This window comes from Nasonia vitripennis, chromosome 1 (genome assembly GCF_009193385.2).
Source record: "Nasonia vitripennis strain AsymCx chromosome 1, Nvit_psr_1.1, whole genome shotgun sequence".
In the NCBI taxonomy this organism is placed as follows: domain Eukaryota; kingdom Metazoa; phylum Arthropoda; class Insecta; order Hymenoptera; family Pteromalidae; genus Nasonia; species Nasonia vitripennis.
The window spans coordinates 6,281,139-6,298,387 of record NC_045757.1 but is presented as its reverse complement, the minus strand read 5'-3'; the positions used below and the strand labels follow the sequence as shown (position 1 = coordinate 6,298,387).

General features: G+C 37.6%; 7 protein-coding genes across 9 annotated transcripts; 6 read left to right on the top strand and 1 right to left on the bottom strand.

Annotated features, from left to right (window-relative positions):
* Positions 1-81: 81 nt before the first annotated feature.
* Positions 82-2,271, bottom strand: LOC103317610 (chymotrypsin-2-like). Of its 3 annotated transcripts, XM_031921951.1 has the most exons (6): positions 2,126-2,271; positions 1,779-1,926; positions 1,451-1,677; positions 1,003-1,349; positions 634-930; positions 82-560 (listed from the first exon to the last, which is right to left on the bottom strand). In XM_031921951.1, the coding sequence occupies exons 3-6, from the start codon at positions 1,512-1,514 to the stop codon at positions 369-371; spliced, it is 900 nt and encodes a 299-aa protein (XP_031777811.1). In that variant the 5' UTR covers positions 1,515-1,677; positions 1,779-1,926; positions 2,126-2,271; the 3' UTR covers positions 82-368. The 3 variants fall into 3 exon arrangements, with proteins under 3 accessions (XP_031777811.1, XP_031777810.1, XP_031777812.1); XM_031921950.1 differs by having other exon boundaries at positions 1,451-1,926; XM_031921952.1 differs by lacking the exon at positions 1,779-1,926.
* On the top strand, positions 2,133-3,267 carry LOC103317612 (coagulation factor IX-like). The gene is made up of 3 exons (XM_008216057.1): positions 2,133-2,208; positions 2,761-3,092; positions 3,157-3,267. The coding sequence occupies exons 1-3, from the start codon at positions 2,133-2,135 to the stop codon at positions 3,265-3,267; spliced, it is 519 nt and encodes a 172-aa protein (XP_008214279.1).
* Positions 3,268-5,068: 1,801 nt separating this feature from the next.
* LOC103317613 (chymotrypsin-1-like) lies at positions 5,069-6,240 on the top strand. The gene is made up of 4 exons (XM_008216063.3): positions 5,069-5,129; positions 5,209-5,540; positions 5,626-5,934; positions 6,023-6,240. The coding sequence occupies exons 1-4, from the start codon at positions 5,069-5,071 to the stop codon at positions 6,215-6,217; spliced, it is 897 nt and encodes a 298-aa protein (XP_008214285.1). The 3' UTR covers positions 6,218-6,240.
* A 1,254-nt stretch (positions 6,241-7,494) lies between these two features.
* Positions 7,495-15,859, top strand: LOC107980548 (transmembrane protease serine 9-like). Its single transcript, XM_031922109.2, has 16 exons — positions 7,495-7,552; positions 7,611-8,254; positions 8,336-8,517; positions 11,107-11,183; positions 11,260-11,591; positions 11,664-11,978; positions 12,059-12,251; positions 12,637-12,714; positions 12,776-13,086; positions 13,166-13,477; positions 13,547-13,691; positions 13,917-14,496; positions 14,597-14,668; positions 14,766-15,022; positions 15,097-15,406; positions 15,490-15,859. The coding sequence occupies exons 1-12, from the start codon at positions 7,495-7,497 to the stop codon at positions 13,991-13,993; spliced, it is 2,724 nt and encodes a 907-aa protein (XP_031777969.1). The 3' UTR covers positions 13,994-14,496; positions 14,597-14,668; positions 14,766-15,022; positions 15,097-15,406; positions 15,490-15,859.
* LOC103317614 (trypsin-3-like) lies at positions 10,994-12,347 on the top strand. Its single transcript, XM_016981460.3, has 4 exons — positions 10,994-11,183; positions 11,260-11,591; positions 11,664-11,978; positions 12,059-12,347. The coding sequence occupies exons 1-4, from the start codon at positions 11,123-11,125 to the stop codon at positions 12,254-12,256; spliced, it is 906 nt and encodes a 301-aa protein (XP_016836949.1). The 5' UTR covers positions 10,994-11,122; the 3' UTR covers positions 12,257-12,347.
* Positions 12,456-14,002, top strand: LOC107980550 (mite allergen Der p 3-like). Its single transcript, XM_016981466.2, has 4 exons — positions 12,456-12,714; positions 12,776-13,086; positions 13,166-13,477; positions 13,547-14,002. Exons 1-4 carry the CDS (start codon positions 12,630-12,632, stop codon positions 13,739-13,741), a joined length of 903 nt encoding a protein of 300 aa, XP_016836955.2. The 5' UTR covers positions 12,456-12,629; the 3' UTR covers positions 13,742-14,002.
* LOC107980553 (chymotrypsin-like) lies at positions 14,605-17,188 on the top strand. The gene is made up of 8 exons (XM_031922108.1): positions 14,605-14,668; positions 14,778-14,980; positions 15,097-15,256; positions 15,315-15,406; positions 15,490-15,651; positions 16,276-16,507; positions 16,645-16,880; positions 16,946-17,188. Exons 1-8 carry the CDS (start codon positions 14,605-14,607, stop codon positions 17,126-17,128), a joined length of 1,332 nt encoding a protein of 443 aa, XP_031777968.1. The 3' UTR covers positions 17,129-17,188.
* Positions 17,189-17,249: the final 61 nt, after the last annotated feature.

Here is a 17,249-nt window from a genome sequence, read left to right as displayed (position 1 = left end):
TAATTACGTATACTACTTCTAAAAAATAAAAATTATATACTACGCAGACGATTTCGTTATTCCGTGTTCTTTAGATGATTATAAGTTTAGAGACATGCTTCGCATTTATTGTACGATATATTGAAGTAATACAATGAACGTCGTACGGGCGTATTGTTGTTACTAAGATGTTTGATCAGCTGACATCAATCTGACGTAGTCGCTTATACAAACTATCGAATTTCACGTCTGATCAGTTTCGGCTGACGTATGGCATTTATCTCTTATCAGCGGTTTCCGATCATTCGCATAAGTTTGTAAACAAAAGATATTTTGTGGCATATAATACAGCCAATTATGAGTAACTAATCGATGGTAAAGAGGACGGTTCACACCAAACCGTCCAAAATCAGCATATCTGACTTATCTCCGTCATCCCTGACAGCTCGTATTATAAAATCGTTGTAGTACGGTACCAAAGTAAATTTTGCCGTTTTTTTCCTCATATCGCAACTGATGGCAGCTCTACTCACTATCCCGATGAGAGCGTTTTTGTAAACTAGTGGTCCTCCACTGTCACCCTGTCATCAGAAGTTTAAAATATAAATCGATTGTTGTGATTGACTAGATAAAATTGCAATACAGCTTACTTACGTTGCATATTCCGTGAACTTTGTAATCGTCGGCATCGTCGAACAACGAGCAGATGATGTGCTCGTAAGGTGTGCACTCGGCTTTGCTCACTATCCTGACATCAATATATTGTCTGGTGTTCGGTAAAATCGGTTTAGTCACGGCCTCGCCAAACTCATCAGTATTAGACACGAAGTCTATAATACCGAAACCAGAGGCGGTGGCAACTTTATTCACCAACTTTTCGTATTTTAATTTTCTAGGTATCTTTATTATAGACACTCTGGGGTCGTCTTCGACATCCAACTTCTCGTCTAGCTATGGGCGAGGATTGAAGCTAATGAAACTTTAGGTTGTAAAATGGCTGCAATTTATTGGAATTTTGCTTACCTTCACAACGGCGATATCTCCATACATGAACGGATTCGAGTGACTGTAGTTCTTATTCAAGTAAACCTTGTCGATAAATCTATAGATTCCGTCCTCGTCGTCCTGCCTATTCGTTCCAGCAAGAATCCGGACGTGACTCTTGGACACGTCCAAGATTTGCTTGTCATCTTTACTGACGAAACAGTGAGAGGCGGTAAGAACGAACTGAGCTGATATTATGCTGCCGCCGCAGGTGTGTTCGAATTGGCCGCTTTTCTTTTTTAACACCTGAATCGAGACCTGGTAGTTGAATTCGTTCTCCTCGTCCGAATCGCCACCGACGATTCCTTCAGCTTCCAAACTCTTAACTGCTTTCAAAAAGAGGATTTCTTTATTAATGAAACAAAATTTTGAAAAAATAATTTTATATATTAATTGTAATAAATAAATTATAAATAAACTACCTCACCATAACTGAGCAGTATATTGTCCCAGGTGCAAATGATGAAAAGCAAGAAGAACGCGCACTTCATGTCTCGGTTTCCTAATCAGTTCAAGATTTGTTTTTTGTAATTAATTCATAAACACTCGATGATTTAGAAAATTCTACTTCCTCGCTGAATAAATTCGCCAGGGCATGCCACGAAATTCTGCTGGTAGAATGTACTCACGGAAATTTGAATATTGGGAAATTTCCTTATAGTTCGTGGACAAACAGAGAAATAATCGTTAGTTATAATGGAAGTTCTAGATAAAAATTAGTTGATCGACTGTGTAATTATGGAACTAGTCATTACGAGTAACGTTCACAAAGCGCCGAAAAGACTCGTTAGCATATCAAATGCTTATGTGGGCCAATATGAAGATATTGAGCTGTGTTTAATTGAAATCCAAATTTTTCCTTATTAGAAGTTAGAATATACATGATGAGTACAGCTTGTGTTGCTGAAAAAATATTACTTGAATACGTATTTTTTTTACTATTTTCCATTTCATAAAAAATATTGTATTCATTTAATTTTTATACAAATTGGATTTGTTACATTTAATTGATTGATAAAAGTATCGCCTTGTAAAAGGAATTCAGTTAAAACTAGCTAAATTCTATTATATTTTAAAATTATTCATCATGATCCATACTTACCTAAAGAATGACTCTTGTTCAGCTTGGACTGGACTGGATGATGCTGTCTTGCGTTGTGGATATTTTACCCGACAGCTTGAAGCGTTGAATGAAAAAATATACATTTCACGATTTCAAATGTTAAAAGCACTTAATATTTTACGAGTAACAGGCTTACAGCTTTTTCAAGAGTATTTCCGGATTTGAACGTTTTTTATTTTATGTTTGATCTAACCCTTTTTAATAATGTTTCAATGAGAAATCGATATTACAATAGTAAATCATAATTACAGTATACTCCAAAAACAATAATATTTAATACATCAATCATTTTCAAGTGTGATATAAATCACTGAAATGCCAACGTTTTTTTATTGATTCAATTAACATATTCACAGTATAAGCGATCAATAGCTCACACAACCAATAATCTCGGTCAATTTATCCCCAATGCAAACACTGTCACGACGCTGTGTTACAATGAAAAATATATAATCGAGTTATTATGATCTACACAATACTTTCCTCAAAATGAGTCGCGTTAAATTGCTTTTTTCCTTCTCGTTCTCTCGATATTTTTATTGTTCTATAATGGTAAGACTAATACTATAATAAATCAAAAACATCAACTACGTCACTTTTTTCCCAACACCTAGTTCGAGTTCATCTGGAGGGCGAGGGTATAGTCGGCGGTGAAGATGTGGAACTCAGCGACTACACCTACCAGGGCTCTTTGAACAGAAAATCCCATAGCTTTTGTGGCGGTAGTATAATAGGCGAACAGCACGTTATCACCGCTGCCCACTGCGTAACGGATAAGGTTGGTGGTCTGCTGAAGAAGCCGATAAAGCTCGTTGCTGGAGTCACCGATTTAAAAGACAAAGATGCAGAGACGAGAATCGAGATCGACGTAGACGTGGTGTACATCTCAAGGAAATACGACCCACTGACGAAGAAACGGACTGCTGGCGATATCGCCGTGCTGAAGGTATGCGAGACGATTAATATTGTGTTTTTACAAGTGGTCAATTGATAAGACATGAAATCTGCAGTTACTGAAATCTCTGAATCTCGATGGCAATCCCAACCTGAGCATACTGCAGTTGGGTGATCCTTCGGAAAGCTACGCTGATGAAACTGCGATAATCACTGGCTTTGGTTGAAACGTCGTGAACCTTGAAATAAACAACAAAACGAACGACGTCGAGAAGACCAGCGGGAAATCCTACAAAAAGATGCGCTTCGCTGAAGCTAATGTCCTCGGCAAACCTGTCGCAAACAGGTTTCGAATAAAAGACCTGTTGGCGAGGGGCATATCTGCGCTCAGGTCGTACAGAGAAAGAAGAGTAAACTCGAGGGGATATGCTCTGTATGTACTTTGTTGAATCATGGTCGTAGACAGATATGAACGCGGTAAAAATAAATTTGTTTTAAATTTGTTAAAGGGCGACAGTAGTGGTCCATTGGTGCATGGTGGAGATACTCTGATAGGTGTTGTGAGCACTAGTCCAATTGGTTGCAAAGAGAATATTAAACCTGCTGTGTACACGAGAGTTTCGTCGTACCTCGACTTTATGAACATGGAGGTCAACAACGCCAAGGATCCGCAGATTCTTTCTACGTAGATTGTTAATTTTTAAATATTAATTCGTTGAAAAATACTTCATGACTGTAATTTTAAATAAACAATTGGCTTCTTAGTATCACCAATATATTGACCTCATACATTATTTTCACTTATTTTAATAATCTCACGTGCTCTATGATTGTATTTTGAGTATATCAAAAATAAATTTGAATCATATTCTATTCTATTCTCTATACATTTTTAAGTTTATTCAATCTTCTGATGCGCGTACTAGTGAATAATTTTTATTTATTCTGCCATTGTTGAACGTGAAATTCATAATGTAGACGATATGCGCGTCCAGGTCCAAACATATACTCTACAACTCAGTGATCTACGATAGTCAGGACCTACAGCCGCCGTATGCGTCATTGATACATGGCACTTTGTTTTTTTTTCAGACAACACAGGTTACAGTACGTGTTCTTCTTTCCGTCTGTCCTCGTATGGATAACTCATTAGTACAGCGAGCGAATTAGCGACTATCCAAAGCAGTCTATGAAAAAACTGATACACTATACGATAAAGTTCTGCCACTTAAGAAATTATACAAACTCATGATTTTCTAAGAATGATTAGCTTAGAGAATAGTGGCACCGCTGTTAAACGATGTGCGATCAATCGTTGTAAATAGGATTGTTTTTGACACGATTATATATACTTTTAAAAAAATTCTGTTATAGCATTATAAAAGCGCGCGATGTCCATTGTGTGCATGTATGTTTATGTTAATTTAATTTATGGCTAGTAAAATAACAAAAGCTTTTCTAAGATAATCGAAAATATCAATAAATATTACCGATTAAATTTTCAGAATATCATTTGCAAAGCAGCTCAAAGTTAATCATTAAATAAACGATCGACAGGCGATGTATAGGAAATCAGTCAAATATTCACGATGCCAAATTATTCATTCTAATATACTTCATGCTTTCTATGCATGCGAATTATCTATTTCTTAAACAACGATTGTTTGTTTTTCATGAATAAATTACACTACGATCATTCACGAATTTTTATCAATCGATTTTCCCAGAAATCGGCATTCTGTAATAGATAAGTAATTATGATTGACACTTCCAGGCTGTTGTGTACTTTTCCGATTCTCACACCTGTATGATTGCTAATTCGGTGGCAAATTATGTGCATTTTAAGGAATCAGTCAAATTATGCGCTCGCAGTGCGTACGTACGACTGCGCTCGCACCCAAATGACTGACGCCAGTCGATTACCCAAAATTCGGTTTGATGAACCATATAAAAGCCGGCGAATTTGTTGTCGAAAGCACAGTCTTCTCAGTGATCCTCCACTAGTGCATTAGGATCCTGATCTCAAGCATGAATCGTCTCTTAGTGTTGTGCCTTTTCGGCTTCTCGGCGACCTTCTTCGTCGGAAATGGTAAGATATCGTCGACCTCACACCACTCTCAGCTATTATCCGATAGAGCATCGATCTAAAATCTGTGAATTTGAAATAGTTCATGCTGCTCTGGACGCTGAGGGCATAGTCGGTGGTGAAGATGCCGAGCTCGGTGACTTCCCTTACCAGGTCTCTCTGAAGGTTGTCGGCAAGAGCATCTGCGGCGGTAGCATCATCGATGACACCCACGTTGTCACTGCTGCTCACTGTGTCATCTCCGAGGAGGGCAAGTTCTTTGGCTACCCCATGAAGGTCGTTGGTGGTATTGCCGACCTCAAGTCCAAGGGATCCAGCAGGGTGGCCGTCGATGTCGTCAAGGTCTACGCTACCAGGGAGTACGATCCCACGAACGTGTTTGCACGCCCACACGGTGACATCGCTGTTCTCAAGGTGAGAATATCGTTGCTTTTAGCTTCAACTTCAACTTTTTATACATTGACACTCAGTCTTTAATTGGCTTTGTTAATTTTTGCAGCTGGCCAAGCCTTTGGGCATCGCCTCGAACCCAAACCTGGATACCATTGAGCTTCCCAACCCCAGCAAGACCTACGCTGGTGAGAAGGCTGTAATCAGTGGTTTCGGCTGGAACTATGTCAATCTCCAGTTCAACCCCTCGACCGGAGGGGTTGAGGAGACCGGAGGTGGTGGCTACGGAAAGATGCGCTTCGCCGATGTAGACATCATTAGCCAGTCCAAGTGCCAGAGACTTGCCAGAGCCATCAGCAAGAACCACATCTGCGGTATGGTCGTCCAGAGATCCGCCAAGCCCGAGGGTGTCTGCTCCGTAAGTCATGTTCATCTTTGTAATATTAAAAAAAACTCAAACTGATTACGAACGTGAATGCTTATCTTGCTTGTCTTGAAATTTATAGGGTGACAGCGGCGGCCCACTCGTCGCCGGCGACAAGACTCTCATCGGTGTTGTGAGCACCAGCCCATTGGGATGCCGAGAGAACAAGGAACCCGCTGTTTACACCAGAGTTTCTGAATACATCGACTTCGTCAAGAAGGCCCTGAAGGGCCAGACTGACTCCAGCATTCGCACCACGACTCTTCCTATCTACTAAGCTGGACTGTTATGACTATTGGCTTTTGCATAAATTTTGTATACAAGATTTGTACATTACTAATGGAAAACTGTACAAAATTTATTAACTAATTTATTTATTTAATTTAATAAAAAGAAATTTAATGAATCATATATTGTGGTTTTACAATTATTCTTTACAACAGCTACAGAAACACGCAAAAGAATGAGCTGTGCAGCTAATGCAATAAAATGCTTATTATAAATCATTCTTTGAGGTTTAGTTCAAACAGTTCAAAGCTTTGAAATCTATCTCATTATTTGTATGCACATAGCTTGAAAGATTTCCATTTAATACAGAAATATAATAAACTGGAAAACATAAAGTCATTTGAAGGAAGCAAGGGATCTTGTTATAGTTTTTATCTGTCGATCATTCGCACATATTTGTAACTATCACAACACATAAGAATTGGTAATCGAATCATTGAAATACATTGTATTGATCGCTAAACCAGGAAGCTATGTCATGAGTGGTTTGAGCACGACAAATTCTGATAAGAAAAATAAAATAGTATATTGTGTACCACCTACCATCAAGTTCATGTGGAGGATGTCGATCAGTTCGAAACTGCTGTTAAGACAATAACGAAAAACATTCTAAGACTATGATTAAAAAAATTAAATAAATAAAAACATGAACTTGGAGTAATTGTTTATTTACTAAGAACAAATACCTCTACATTTAAGAGAATACAAATAAATTTGAAAAGAGCCCTTATAATCAGTTGTACTTACATCAATTTAACTGTATTTAACGCATAATAATCCAAGGCCAACGTGCTATTTAATATTCTTTTATAACAAGCATTAATGCAAACCTAATTAAGTCTGTTTAAACTCAGCATGTTATTGTTAATACACGATTTAACAATTATAAACGTCATCAAAATGATTGCAATACTTTATAAATCGATCAAACATACGTTAATTTTGTAAATGAATCAAGTTCCTGGCATACGATGCACTTCACGTTATCGCGCATACTCAACAATGAAATTCCATTCCGTAAAAAACGATAATTATAATTAGTGGCATTCATACTCCTCTAAATAACAAAAGTTTGTATCGGGTGCAATCATTACTTCCGATTACATGAGAACCAGTGAAGATAGAGGGATAAATATTAGCGAATTTCAATATCACGTTTTCGTATTCTCTATAAACAATGAAACAGATATAAAAGACAGCATTTTATCAATTTCAAAACACATCCTACCAGTGTCTCCCTCAGTAAACTGGTTTCGGATCTTCAGAATGAATAACTTATTTTTATTCTTTTTTGGCCTTTTGGCAACTTTGCACTTCAGCAATGGTAAGTCACTCAACAAAAACTACAGATTACTTTTACTGAGATCATTTTGTCTCTGCAGTCCAAGCAGCTTTGGAAGGCGAGGGAATAATCGGCGGTGACGATGCCCTTCCTGGAGACTACCCCTATCAGATCTCCCTGGAAGTCAGCGGTAATAGCATCTGTGGTGGAAGTCTGATCGGTAGTAACCACGCAATCACTGCAGCCCATTGCGTCACAGATACTACCGGTCGCTTAGTCAAACGAGCCACAAAGGTGGTAGCTGGCATTTCGGAATTACGTACCTATCCGGCTGGTCGTATCTCCGTTGACGTCGAGAAGATCTACATTCCCAAATTGTACGATCCGAAAACCTTCAACCAACACATGGCAGGAGATATCGCTGTGTTGAGGTTGAAACAGTCCGTGGACTTTGAGGACAATCCTTACGTGGGCAAGTTGAAGTTGCCAATTGCTGGAAAGAGTTATGCCGGAGAAAGGGTTGTGATTACTGGATTCGGCTGGACTAAAATTAACACGAAGAAGAACCCGTGGACTGGAGGTATTGTAGAGACTGGGGGATCTAGGACTGGAAAGCTTAAGTGGGCCGAGAGCGATGTTATTACTAAGGCCGAGTGTCAGAGAGGATACAGATCACCGGTTCTTGATAGCCATATCTGCTCGAAGCTCGTGCAGAGGATCAGCACGCCTGAGGGTATCTGCTCAGTAAGTTTATTATTATTTTTTGTATTCTTCGTATTTTATTTTATTCGTGGATAAACAACTTGTATCGCTCTTGATTTTTAGGGTGACAGTGGCGGTCCATTGGTTTACAACGGTGACACTCTTATCGGTGTCGTAAGTACTAGTCCGCTTGGATGCCGCGAGGACAAAGATGCTGCCGTTTATACAAGGGTCTCGTTCTATTTGGACTTTGTTAAAAAGGCCGTCAATGACATCTATGATTCCAACACAAAAACGCTTACGCTGTAAGATTTCTGACGATCCATCGTATACTATTCATCGCATTATTTGTACAGTTATGAACAGTATTTATCATAAATAGATTTTATGTAACACGCGAACGATTTTCGCGTTTTTCGTACCTATTAATAGGGACTAAAGTGACTCTTTTTTGACCCGCGGGCAAAAAAGTTATTTTAGCGGGCAATAAAAACCTTTATTGCCCGCATATTCAAACAGCGGGCAATAATGGCCTTTATTGCCCGCAAAATTTTTTTTTGTAATATAAAAAAAAATTTGATTTTGATAAATTTGCATTATTTATTATTAAATAAAAAATGTACAAACAGTTATGTTCTTGAACAATATATAATTTATAACTAAATATAAATTAACATTGTCGAAATTTCTTATTTGTTTCATTAAAACCCTTTACATAATACTTTATTTCATTTTTTTCCAATTTTCTCATTATAAATTCGGTACTGTTAAAATCAATTATTTATTTACAAAAAAAAAAAAAAAAAATGAATTTGAATTTTATATAATGTTTGAACAAGACAAGAGCACGGTTGCCGTGTCAAAAAATAGTCCCATCAGTCCCTCTTAACACGTACGAAAATACGCGAAAATACGTCCGCGCGTTACATAAAATGTGGTGTGCACCAAGGGCTAAGTGGGCTTTTTGGCCTCGTGGATTTTGCAGTACTCGTCTGCGGCTCGGGCTAACTCGCCTTGACTCGTACTGCAAAATCCACACTCGGCCTAAAAAAGCCCACTTTACGCCCTTGGTACAGCAAGTATTATTTAACAAAATTTTAACTGAGTAAAGTTAACTGCTGCTAATAAATCAATATTCAAAGCATCTAAAAGTATGTATTATACTCTAGACAGACGTTATTTTCTCAATTCTTTTTGAAATTGAGTCGTATAAGTGACTGATAATCTTGTCAAATTGCCATGATGTGGTTATCGAAACTCTGATTTTTAGGGCGATAGATAGTCGTTAATACTGTCATGGGAATCGTAAGTACGAGCCCGTATGGATGTGTTGAGGACAAAGAACCTGCAGTGAATACAAGAGTCTCACCATTTTGAGGATTTATTTACATTAGTATGAGAGCCTGCCTGATTCAATATGCGTTTATTTTTTGAATAAACCATTATCGTTCGTAACACATTTATATTTTGTAATCTATTGTTCTATCGGCTGAATGAGTGCCAGGTTTTATTCTATCCCACTCTACGTATTTACCAGCTGTGTGGACGGAACTTGTCATTAGCCACACTTATCTCTTAACTTTACGTAATCGACGTAGAGCTATTTTAAGGTCCTCACCTATAAAAATGCCCTTGAGGGAATAAAAACCGATGACACGCGGCTTGCTATTTGGTATACCAAGACAAGCGAAAACGGTTCCTTCAGCAGTACTGTTGTGGAAGTTTGATTTAATCTCACATCTTGCATTACCATTTTTTGTATACTCGCATACATCTATGCACATTTTCGTAATAAAAAAGTATAAAAAATATCATATAATTTATTATAGTTTTTCAATTATATGAAAATTCCAAATTTTATATTCATAGAAATTTAATGAACTGTAACTAACGACGTCAATGAGTCATTTATCATGTTCATTCAATGATACGTTCATAAATAAAATTTGTTAATTCAGTCATTAATAATAGGAAGCGACGCGATTATTGATCGTTTCCTCTGATAAAAGTGATAAAGGGATTCACAATGTTAATTTTTTGCATGCGTAAAGCAAGTTTCGTCATAATTTTAAAACACTGAAAGTAAAAATTATATAGGCCACATTTCTCTTTCCACAATCACAACTTATTTAGCCATTATGAATCTCCAGACTTCGGTGGTAATCGTCCTCGCGTTTACAACGGCTCTGTCCGTTGGTAATGGTATGTATGTCCTATGGCTATTATTCCTCAATTTTTTATGTTATCTATCAGTTGTGAGAGCATTACCCATTATATTATTTTGTGTAACGACACAAAATTGAATGATATTTTTCGAGTTTTTTCTTGTAGCTTGATAGAGCTAATCTCCTCGTGTCAATCGAGGAATATGGTTATTTTAGCATTTTTCCTTTCATGATTTTTAGCCAAAAATCCCCTTATGGAATACCAAGATAGTGCTTTTCATCTTCTATAGCTTATAATATTTAAAATTATTGCCAATTGATTATTTCATTTTCATTGTTTACCAATACTGGGAAAAATCCAAGCTATCGATTCCGAGTAAATCAATAACTTCAATAAATAATTTAATCCGTCAATCATTTTTATCAGCTCAATGGACTCAGTAATACAATAATCAATAATTCCGCTCACTTCCAGACGATGTGCAAAACTTTTCCGCTTTTTTACACTTAAAACCCAGACATCAAAACTTATTAATAAAATGTGTTCAGCCAGTTATGAATAATGGAAATCGAAGTAACCATTGCTCATTAATGCCCTGCTGAACCGGAAAATCAAGATCTTAACAATAAAGATATCGTGCGAATGTGATGCAGCTTCTGTTTATGCTGTCACAATAATGAAAACGAGAAATATATAAGCCAGCGTTTTTTTTTTTTTTTGACAAGCAGAACCGATTTCACTATCATGAACCTTCAGACTTCGTTGGTACTCGCGTTCGCGACGACAGCTCTGCTCGCTGGCAGTGGTAAGTTGTCTGGCATACGTATTCGAAAGATTATTTTTTATACGAACAAATTATCAAATATTCTCTGTAAAATCAGCTGTCGGAGCACTGGAGGGCGAGGGGATCCAGGGTGGTGAAGTTGTTGAACTGGGAAACTTTACCTACCAGGTAACCATTCAAATCAACGGTCGTAGCATCTGCGGTGGAGGAATCATCAGCTCTACCCACATAGTCACTGCTGCCCATTGTGTCACCGACGAAAAGGGAGAGTTCACCAAAAAACCTATGAAGATCGTCGCTGGAATCCATGACCTCAATATTTGGGCCCCGACGTGGTTCGCCTCCGATGTTCAGAAGGTCTACGTACCCAAGACCTTTGGTCTCACCGACTTCAAGAACAGTATTCCTGGTGACATCGCCGTTCTGAAAGTAAGATGTCATTGATCAAGTTCAACGTTGATTCACAAGTAAATACGTGTATAACGCGCAAAAAATTTTCAGCTCTTTATGCCGCTGAATATGGAATCAAACGAGAACTTGAGCATTCTCAAGCTGCCAACTGAGAAACGCAGCTACGCTGGTGAGAAAGCTATCATTAGCGGCTACGGCTGGAACTGGGTCGATCTCGTAGAGAACCCAGAGACGGGAAAACAAGAAGAAAAGGGCGGTGGTAAGGACGGAAAGATGCGATTCGCCGAGGCTAACATCCTCAGCACCGAAGAATGTCAGAAGGGATATAAGTCTAAAATCACCGAGAACCATCTTTGTGCTTCTCTTGTTCAACGTGATTCGGACAAACCCGAGGGCATCTGCTACGTGAGTATCAACGTACTGACGTATGCCACTTAAAAAATATTGATAAATAATAACTAATCGATTTGTCGTTTGATGTGTAGGGTGACAGTGGTGGCCCTCTGGTATACAACGGTGACACACTTATCGGTGTCGTGAGCACCAGTCCTCTGGGATGTCGGGAGACTGAAGCTGCAGCGGTCTACACAAGGGTATCGTCTTTCCTGGACTTCGTCTACAAGGCTGTGAAAGATGTCAAGGATAAAAGCATCCGCACCACTACGCTGATGATCGTCGGCTAGTTTTTGTAGTTTAAATTATTACGTTTGTTAAATAGTCTATGTATAATTATTTATTTTTATAATTGTTATAAATAAATTAAATTTTTCTGAATCATTTGGTTAAATTTGCGTTATATTTTTTTTTCATAAAAGGATGGATGCATTGTCAGTGATACTTATGAATTTATTACACTGCAATAAAGATTAAAATACTTTTGGAACAACGATGGTATTACTTTATAATCTCTCTGTACACCAGTGTGTATTGAGTTTGTTTAGGTAGAGCTTGGCAGCGTATCTGAATTATTACGATTTTCAGTAGTGTTTGCAGAGTCGATAATAAATTTACGAGCATATATTCTTTTTCAAGTCTACAATATCTTTTATTTCGTATATGTTAGTCTCAACTAAAGCAATGAACAGTTTGATTTTCCTGTTTGTTTACCTCTACTTGTCATCGACGTTCGACGGCAACCATGGTAAGATTTTTTATTGCAATTCATATAAAATCACATAAATGTTAACGAAATTCTCACGCAGTATTAGCTCTTGACGTTGAGGGTATCGTCGGAGGTGATTTCGCCACTGAGGGCATGTTTAAGTATCAAGTATCGGTACAAAAGGATGGTGAAGGTACTTGTGGAGGTGGCATAATTGCTGATCAATACATTCTGACGGCTGCTCACTGTGTCGTTAACGAGACAGGTGTGTTCGAAAACAAACCGTACAAAGTTGTCGCTGATTCTGTGGATTTAAGGACACCCGCAGGTATGAAAGTGTCCGTAGATAAAGCTTACGTTCCTAGCGGTTATCGATCTTCCGAATCAGCTGATGATATTGCGGTGTTGAAGGTTGTTCTTCAAAATTTTATTCAACATTTTTCTGGAATACATCCTTGTTCTGACACTAATTTGATTGATCTTGTTGTAGTTAAAAGAAGGTCTTAATTTAGATGAAAATCCAAACCTAAGCAAGTTAGATCTGCCCTTATCCAGCAAGACTGTAAACTATACCGGGAAAACAGCTGTTATCGTCGGCTATGGATACACCTGGGTCAAGACATTATTCAATTTATTTCAGCTAGATGGCGGCTCCGATTTTAAACTAAAATATGCCAATGTTACCGTGATCGGTAAGGAAGAATGCGAACTAACAAATTTTAACATTACCATGGACATAGATCAACAAGTTTGCGGACGGTTGTTTCAACGTGATCCAGAACATCCCGAGGGAATATGTTCGGTAAGTGATGCACTTTAATAATATTGGCATTTCGTCAGAAAATAAGTAGATTTCAATTTATCTCTCTAGGGCGACAGTGGCAGTCCACTAGTAATGAACAATACAGTGATTGGCGTCGTGAGCAGGGGTCCTCCGAGTTGCGAGGAAGACTTTAGCGCTGCCAAGTACACGAGAATTTCATTCTTCTTGAAATTTATTAAACAAGTTTTAGAAGGTAGAATTGATGACACAATTCCGATTTTTTGCGTTTCCCGAAGAAAGTGAATCTACGTAAAAAGATGACTAATTGATCATTAATTCCGTTAAGTGGAAATTGATTATATATTATTCTTATTATCGACTGATCGCAACAGATCAATTATTTATTTCAATGTTATTATGTAGTTGCTTGAACAAAAAAGATATAGTTAATAATAAGAATTTCTATTCAATTAACTTATCTCTTTTGGAATCACGTCTAAAATTATAGAAAACAAAAGCACTTTCTCGCATATGATAGCCGTGATCCGTAAATGATTAAATGGAAAAAGCTTTTTTTTTTAATTTTTGAAAAATAGCACATACATTATTTTCCATTTATTTTGACTAAGTTATTCAAAACGTGCGTTTACCTTTAGCCGGAAAGTCCAGATACTACGTGTGAGGGACTGCTAATAAAACAAATAATAGCATGCATGATTGGTTCTTAATCAAGATGAACAAAGCTAATCATTCATTACATTCAGAGAACATTTTCGATTGATAAAGTAATTATTTTCTATTAATTCATCATAGAAAGAATGATAATGCATTTCGTACGTACAGCGACAATTTGAGAAACGTCCATTACGTCTTTTCCACTAATCAAACATTAATGTCTCTAGAGTATCGTCTTAGAAAGCATAGGTAATTATATGTAGTTTTCGACAGTGTTTTCCTCTTGTTCGGTGAATTATCGATTTAAGCACATTGGTCCTTCATCTTTATGATAACAAGATTAAGCAAACTTCGCGCACTAGCTGAATGGGCGTTAAAACTTGGTAAATAATACGCAACTTACTAAAGCTATACCTAATCTTGCATATAAATAAGCGCGACATATTTCTAAAAAGCATAGTTGTACTTATAAATTCATCAAAGCTCAAGATATGAGACGTCTTGGCCTACTGTTCTGCTTTTTTGGCATCACGACTTTATTACAAATCGGCGATGGTAAGTCTACTGTATTAAACATATCCATATAATTTCTGCACAATCGTGACTACTTCTCTAAACAAATAATTTTTTAATTATTAGTTTTATTTATTAGTTTAATTATTAGTCTCGGCACGTACTGTTCGTATCATTGGCGGCGATTACAGCGTCAAGGGCCAGTTCCCTTACTTGGTCTCGATTCAAACGAGCGGTCAACACCATTGCGGAGGCAGCATTGTCGCTGACCAGTACATCCTCAGGGCAGCCCACTGTCTGATCAACGACAATAACATTGCTCCATACAAAGCTTACAGAGTCGTCTTCGACAGAGTGGATCCGAAATGAACGCTGAATGATATTACGATCTTGAAAGTAAACACTGCTATTCAATTGCTTAATCAAAGACTTATTTACATATTTTTGACCACATTAAAATTTTTTTTCAGTTGAAACAACGTTTAACACTCGGTGGTAATTCAGTCCTGCAGATGGTCCGTTTGCCAAGATCTGGTGATTCCTACGCTGGATGCACAGCTGTCATATCTGGCTATGGTTACACAAGCATTGAGATGGAGTTTGATCCCACGACTAGGAGAAAGGTCGAAGGTCGAGGTTCAAGCGATAACAAACTGAAATACGCTTACGTCGACTTAATGAGCAACAGTGACCATAGAAAAGAACAATTACTTGATATACCCTGGACAAATTTGCGGCCAGGTGAAGCAGGAAGACAGGTTACATCAGGGAATTTGTTCCGTAAGTTTTGTTGAGCCTGTATCATTAAAGTTCATTGAAAATGCGAGTATGATCAGATGATTAATGTTTATGCATCTTGACAGGGTGACAGCGGCGGCCCACTGATTGTCGACCATGTGCAGTTTGGTGTGGTAAGCTTTAGTCCCATTGGCTGTGATGAGTTCGAGATGGCTTCGACCTACACACGTGTCTCGCAATATCTTTTGTTTATTGACACTGTGATCAATGGTAAAATGAGCGGCGAAGTGCGCTTTATCCCTGTTCATGTCAAAGGGTGATATTACTTTACTGGTCGCGAATGAACCAAATATTTTCTGTCAAGGTTTTATCATTGTGATTTATCATTATTTTATAATTCATTGAATACGAATACTTTTTACGCTAAATGTATGTAATGTGAATTGTTCTGTGTATTGTTCTGCTGAATAAAAAATTTCGTGTCATATTATTAAAGTTCGTGTTGTTTTTTTTGTAATTTGCCAACTGAGTTAGTAAATCTAGCCAAATAAGAGAAGGATTCGAAATATTTAAAATATTATGAACGTCGAAAGATTTCAAGCGCGATATTAAATGATGTTCAAAATTATACGCAAAGAAAAATACATTATCTATTAAATTCTTGAAACTGTATTTTGAAAGCATATTTGTTTTATCTGAATAATAAGGAAGTACCAGTATTTACCACATATTTGTAGAGATGTCGTAATGACAATATTAATTTTAAAGTCACGAATCAGATGAGTATTAATAAATACTATTTCAATACCAATTTTTAGTCGTATTTCAGCTGTCATTAGAAGTTTTTACAACTATGACGCTCCAACGATTTCTATTCTTTTTACTCCACTTGTGGCAGCTCATTTCTATAGCTAAATCGTACAGGTACCTGCGGTGGTGGCATAATCGGTGACCGGTTCGTACTGACAGCTGCTCATTGCGTCGTTAACGAATCCGGGGATTTCTATAAAGGCGATTACAAAGTCGTCGCTGGCTCCATCGATTTGACGGTCGTCCATGGTGTGAGCATCTCAGTCGAGAAAGCGTATGTGCCCAGCTCTTACAGATCTATCAATAGTCCCAATGATATCGCAGTGCTAAAAGGTGAGTTGGCAACTGTTTTAAACGTCATAATTATCATTTATACAACGAGATTATTCTCTAGTTAAACCGTAGACTAAACTTCAAGAAGCGATCATTTTTGAAAAAGCTTGACTTACCCGCATCGGATGCATTGATAGATTATACGGGTCAAAAAGCTGTCATCACTGGTTACGGTTACACTTGGATCAATACTATATTTGATTGGATCGAGTTAGAGGGTGGCACCGACTACAAACTCAAATACAGCAACGTCACAATTGTAAGCCACGACGAATGCAATAGCGAAAGTGTCTTCGTAAAGGTCAATAGAAGAATGCAAATATGCGGGCAGATGGAGCAGCGTGATCCAAGTAATCCTAAAGGAGTTTGCTCTGTGAGTTTATTAGATTTTGCAGCATACGTATTGGCGTGATTTGCAATATCCGTTTTGTTCCTCAGGGTGACAGTGGTGGTCCTTTGGTAATCGGAAACACGGTTATAGGAGTGGTTCACTCCAGTCCAGGTGGTTGTAATGAGAACCACGGATCGACGATATATACTAGAGTTTCTACTTTTTTGCCGTTCATCGCGCAAGCTATTGAGGATCGAGCCAGTCCGAATATTCGAGTATTCCATTACTAGCAAAAGTTTTATTGTAATAACTATATCATTGCATTCATATTAAAGGGCTTATAAAATATACATATTGGTCGTTGTTTCAAAGATTTTAATAAATATTTGCCTTTATAAATGTTAGGGTATT

Excerpts from the sequence above, each read along its gene's own strand:
- LOC103317612 (XM_008216057.1), top strand. The coding sequence starts at position 2,133 with ATGACTCTTGTTCAGCTTGGACTGGACTGGATGATGCTGTCTTGCGTT. Across the intron at positions 2,209-2,760 it reads TTTACCCGACAGCTTGAAGC|TTCGAGTTCATCTGGAGGGC; the intron begins GTTGAATGAAAA and ends CCCAACACCTAG. Across the intron at positions 3,093-3,156 it reads GCGATATCGCCGTGCTGAAG|TTACTGAAATCTCTGAATCT; the intron begins GTATGCGAGACG and ends TGAAATCTGCAG.
- LOC103317613 (XM_008216063.3), top strand. The coding sequence starts at position 5,069 with ATGAATCGTCTCTTAGTGTTGTGCCTTTTCGGCTTCTCGGCGACCTTC. Across the intron at positions 5,130-5,208 it reads GACCTTCTTCGTCGGAAATG|TTCATGCTGCTCTGGACGCT; the intron begins GTAAGATATCGT and ends AATTTGAAATAG. Across the intron at positions 5,935-6,022 it reads AGCCCGAGGGTGTCTGCTCC|GGTGACAGCGGCGGCCCACT; the intron begins GTAAGTCATGTT and ends TGAAATTTATAG.
- LOC107980548 (XM_031922109.2), top strand. The coding sequence starts at position 7,495 with ATGAATAACTTATTTTTATTCTTTTTTGGCCTTTTGGCAACTTTGCAC. Across the intron at positions 8,255-8,335 it reads CGCCTGAGGGTATCTGCTCA|GGTGACAGTGGCGGTCCATT; the intron begins GTAAGTTTATTA and ends CTTGATTTTTAG. Across the intron at positions 12,252-12,636 it reads CACTACGCTGATGATCGTCG|TCTCAACTAAAGCAATGAAC; the intron begins GCTAGTTTTTGT and ends CGTATATGTTAG.
- LOC103317614 (XM_016981460.3), top strand. The coding sequence starts at position 11,123 with ATGAACCTTCAGACTTCGTTGGTACTCGCGTTCGCGACGACAGCTCTG. Across the intron at positions 11,184-11,259 it reads AGCTCTGCTCGCTGGCAGTG|CTGTCGGAGCACTGGAGGGC; the intron begins GTAAGTTGTCTG and ends CTGTAAAATCAG. Across the intron at positions 11,979-12,058 it reads AACCCGAGGGCATCTGCTAC|GGTGACAGTGGTGGCCCTCT; the intron begins GTGAGTATCAAC and ends TTTGATGTGTAG.
- LOC107980553 (XM_031922108.1), top strand. The coding sequence starts at position 14,605 with ATGAGACGTCTTGGCCTACTGTTCTGCTTTTTTGGCATCACGACTTTA. Across the intron at positions 14,981-15,096 it reads ACAGAGTCGTCTTCGACAGA|TTGAAACAACGTTTAACACT; the intron begins GTGGATCCGAAA and ends ATTTTTTTTCAG. Across the intron at positions 16,508-16,644 it reads TGATATCGCAGTGCTAAAAG|ATTATACGGGTCAAAAAGCT; the intron begins GTGAGTTGGCAA and ends ATGCATTGATAG.
- LOC103317610 (XM_031921950.1), bottom strand. The coding sequence starts at position 1,514 with ATGAAGTGCGCGTTCTTCTTGCTTTTCATCATTTGCACCTGGGACAAT. Across the intron at positions 1,350-1,450 it reads CAATATACTGCTCAGTTATG|TTAAGAGTTTGGAAGCTGAA; the intron begins GTGAGGTAGTTT and ends TTTTGAAAGCAG. Across the intron at positions 931-1,002 it reads GAGATATCGCCGTTGTGAAG|CTAGACGAGAAGTTGGATGT; the intron begins GTAAGCAAAATT and ends CCTCGCCCATAG.
- LOC107980550 (XM_016981466.2), top strand. The coding sequence starts at position 12,630 with ATGTTAGTCTCAACTAAAGCAATGAACAGTTTGATTTTCCTGTTTGTT. Across the intron at positions 12,715-12,775 it reads GACGTTCGACGGCAACCATG|TATTAGCTCTTGACGTTGAG; the intron begins GTAAGATTTTTT and ends ATTCTCACGCAG. Across the intron at positions 13,478-13,546 it reads ATCCCGAGGGAATATGTTCG|GGCGACAGTGGCAGTCCACT; the intron begins GTAAGTGATGCA and ends TTATCTCTCTAG.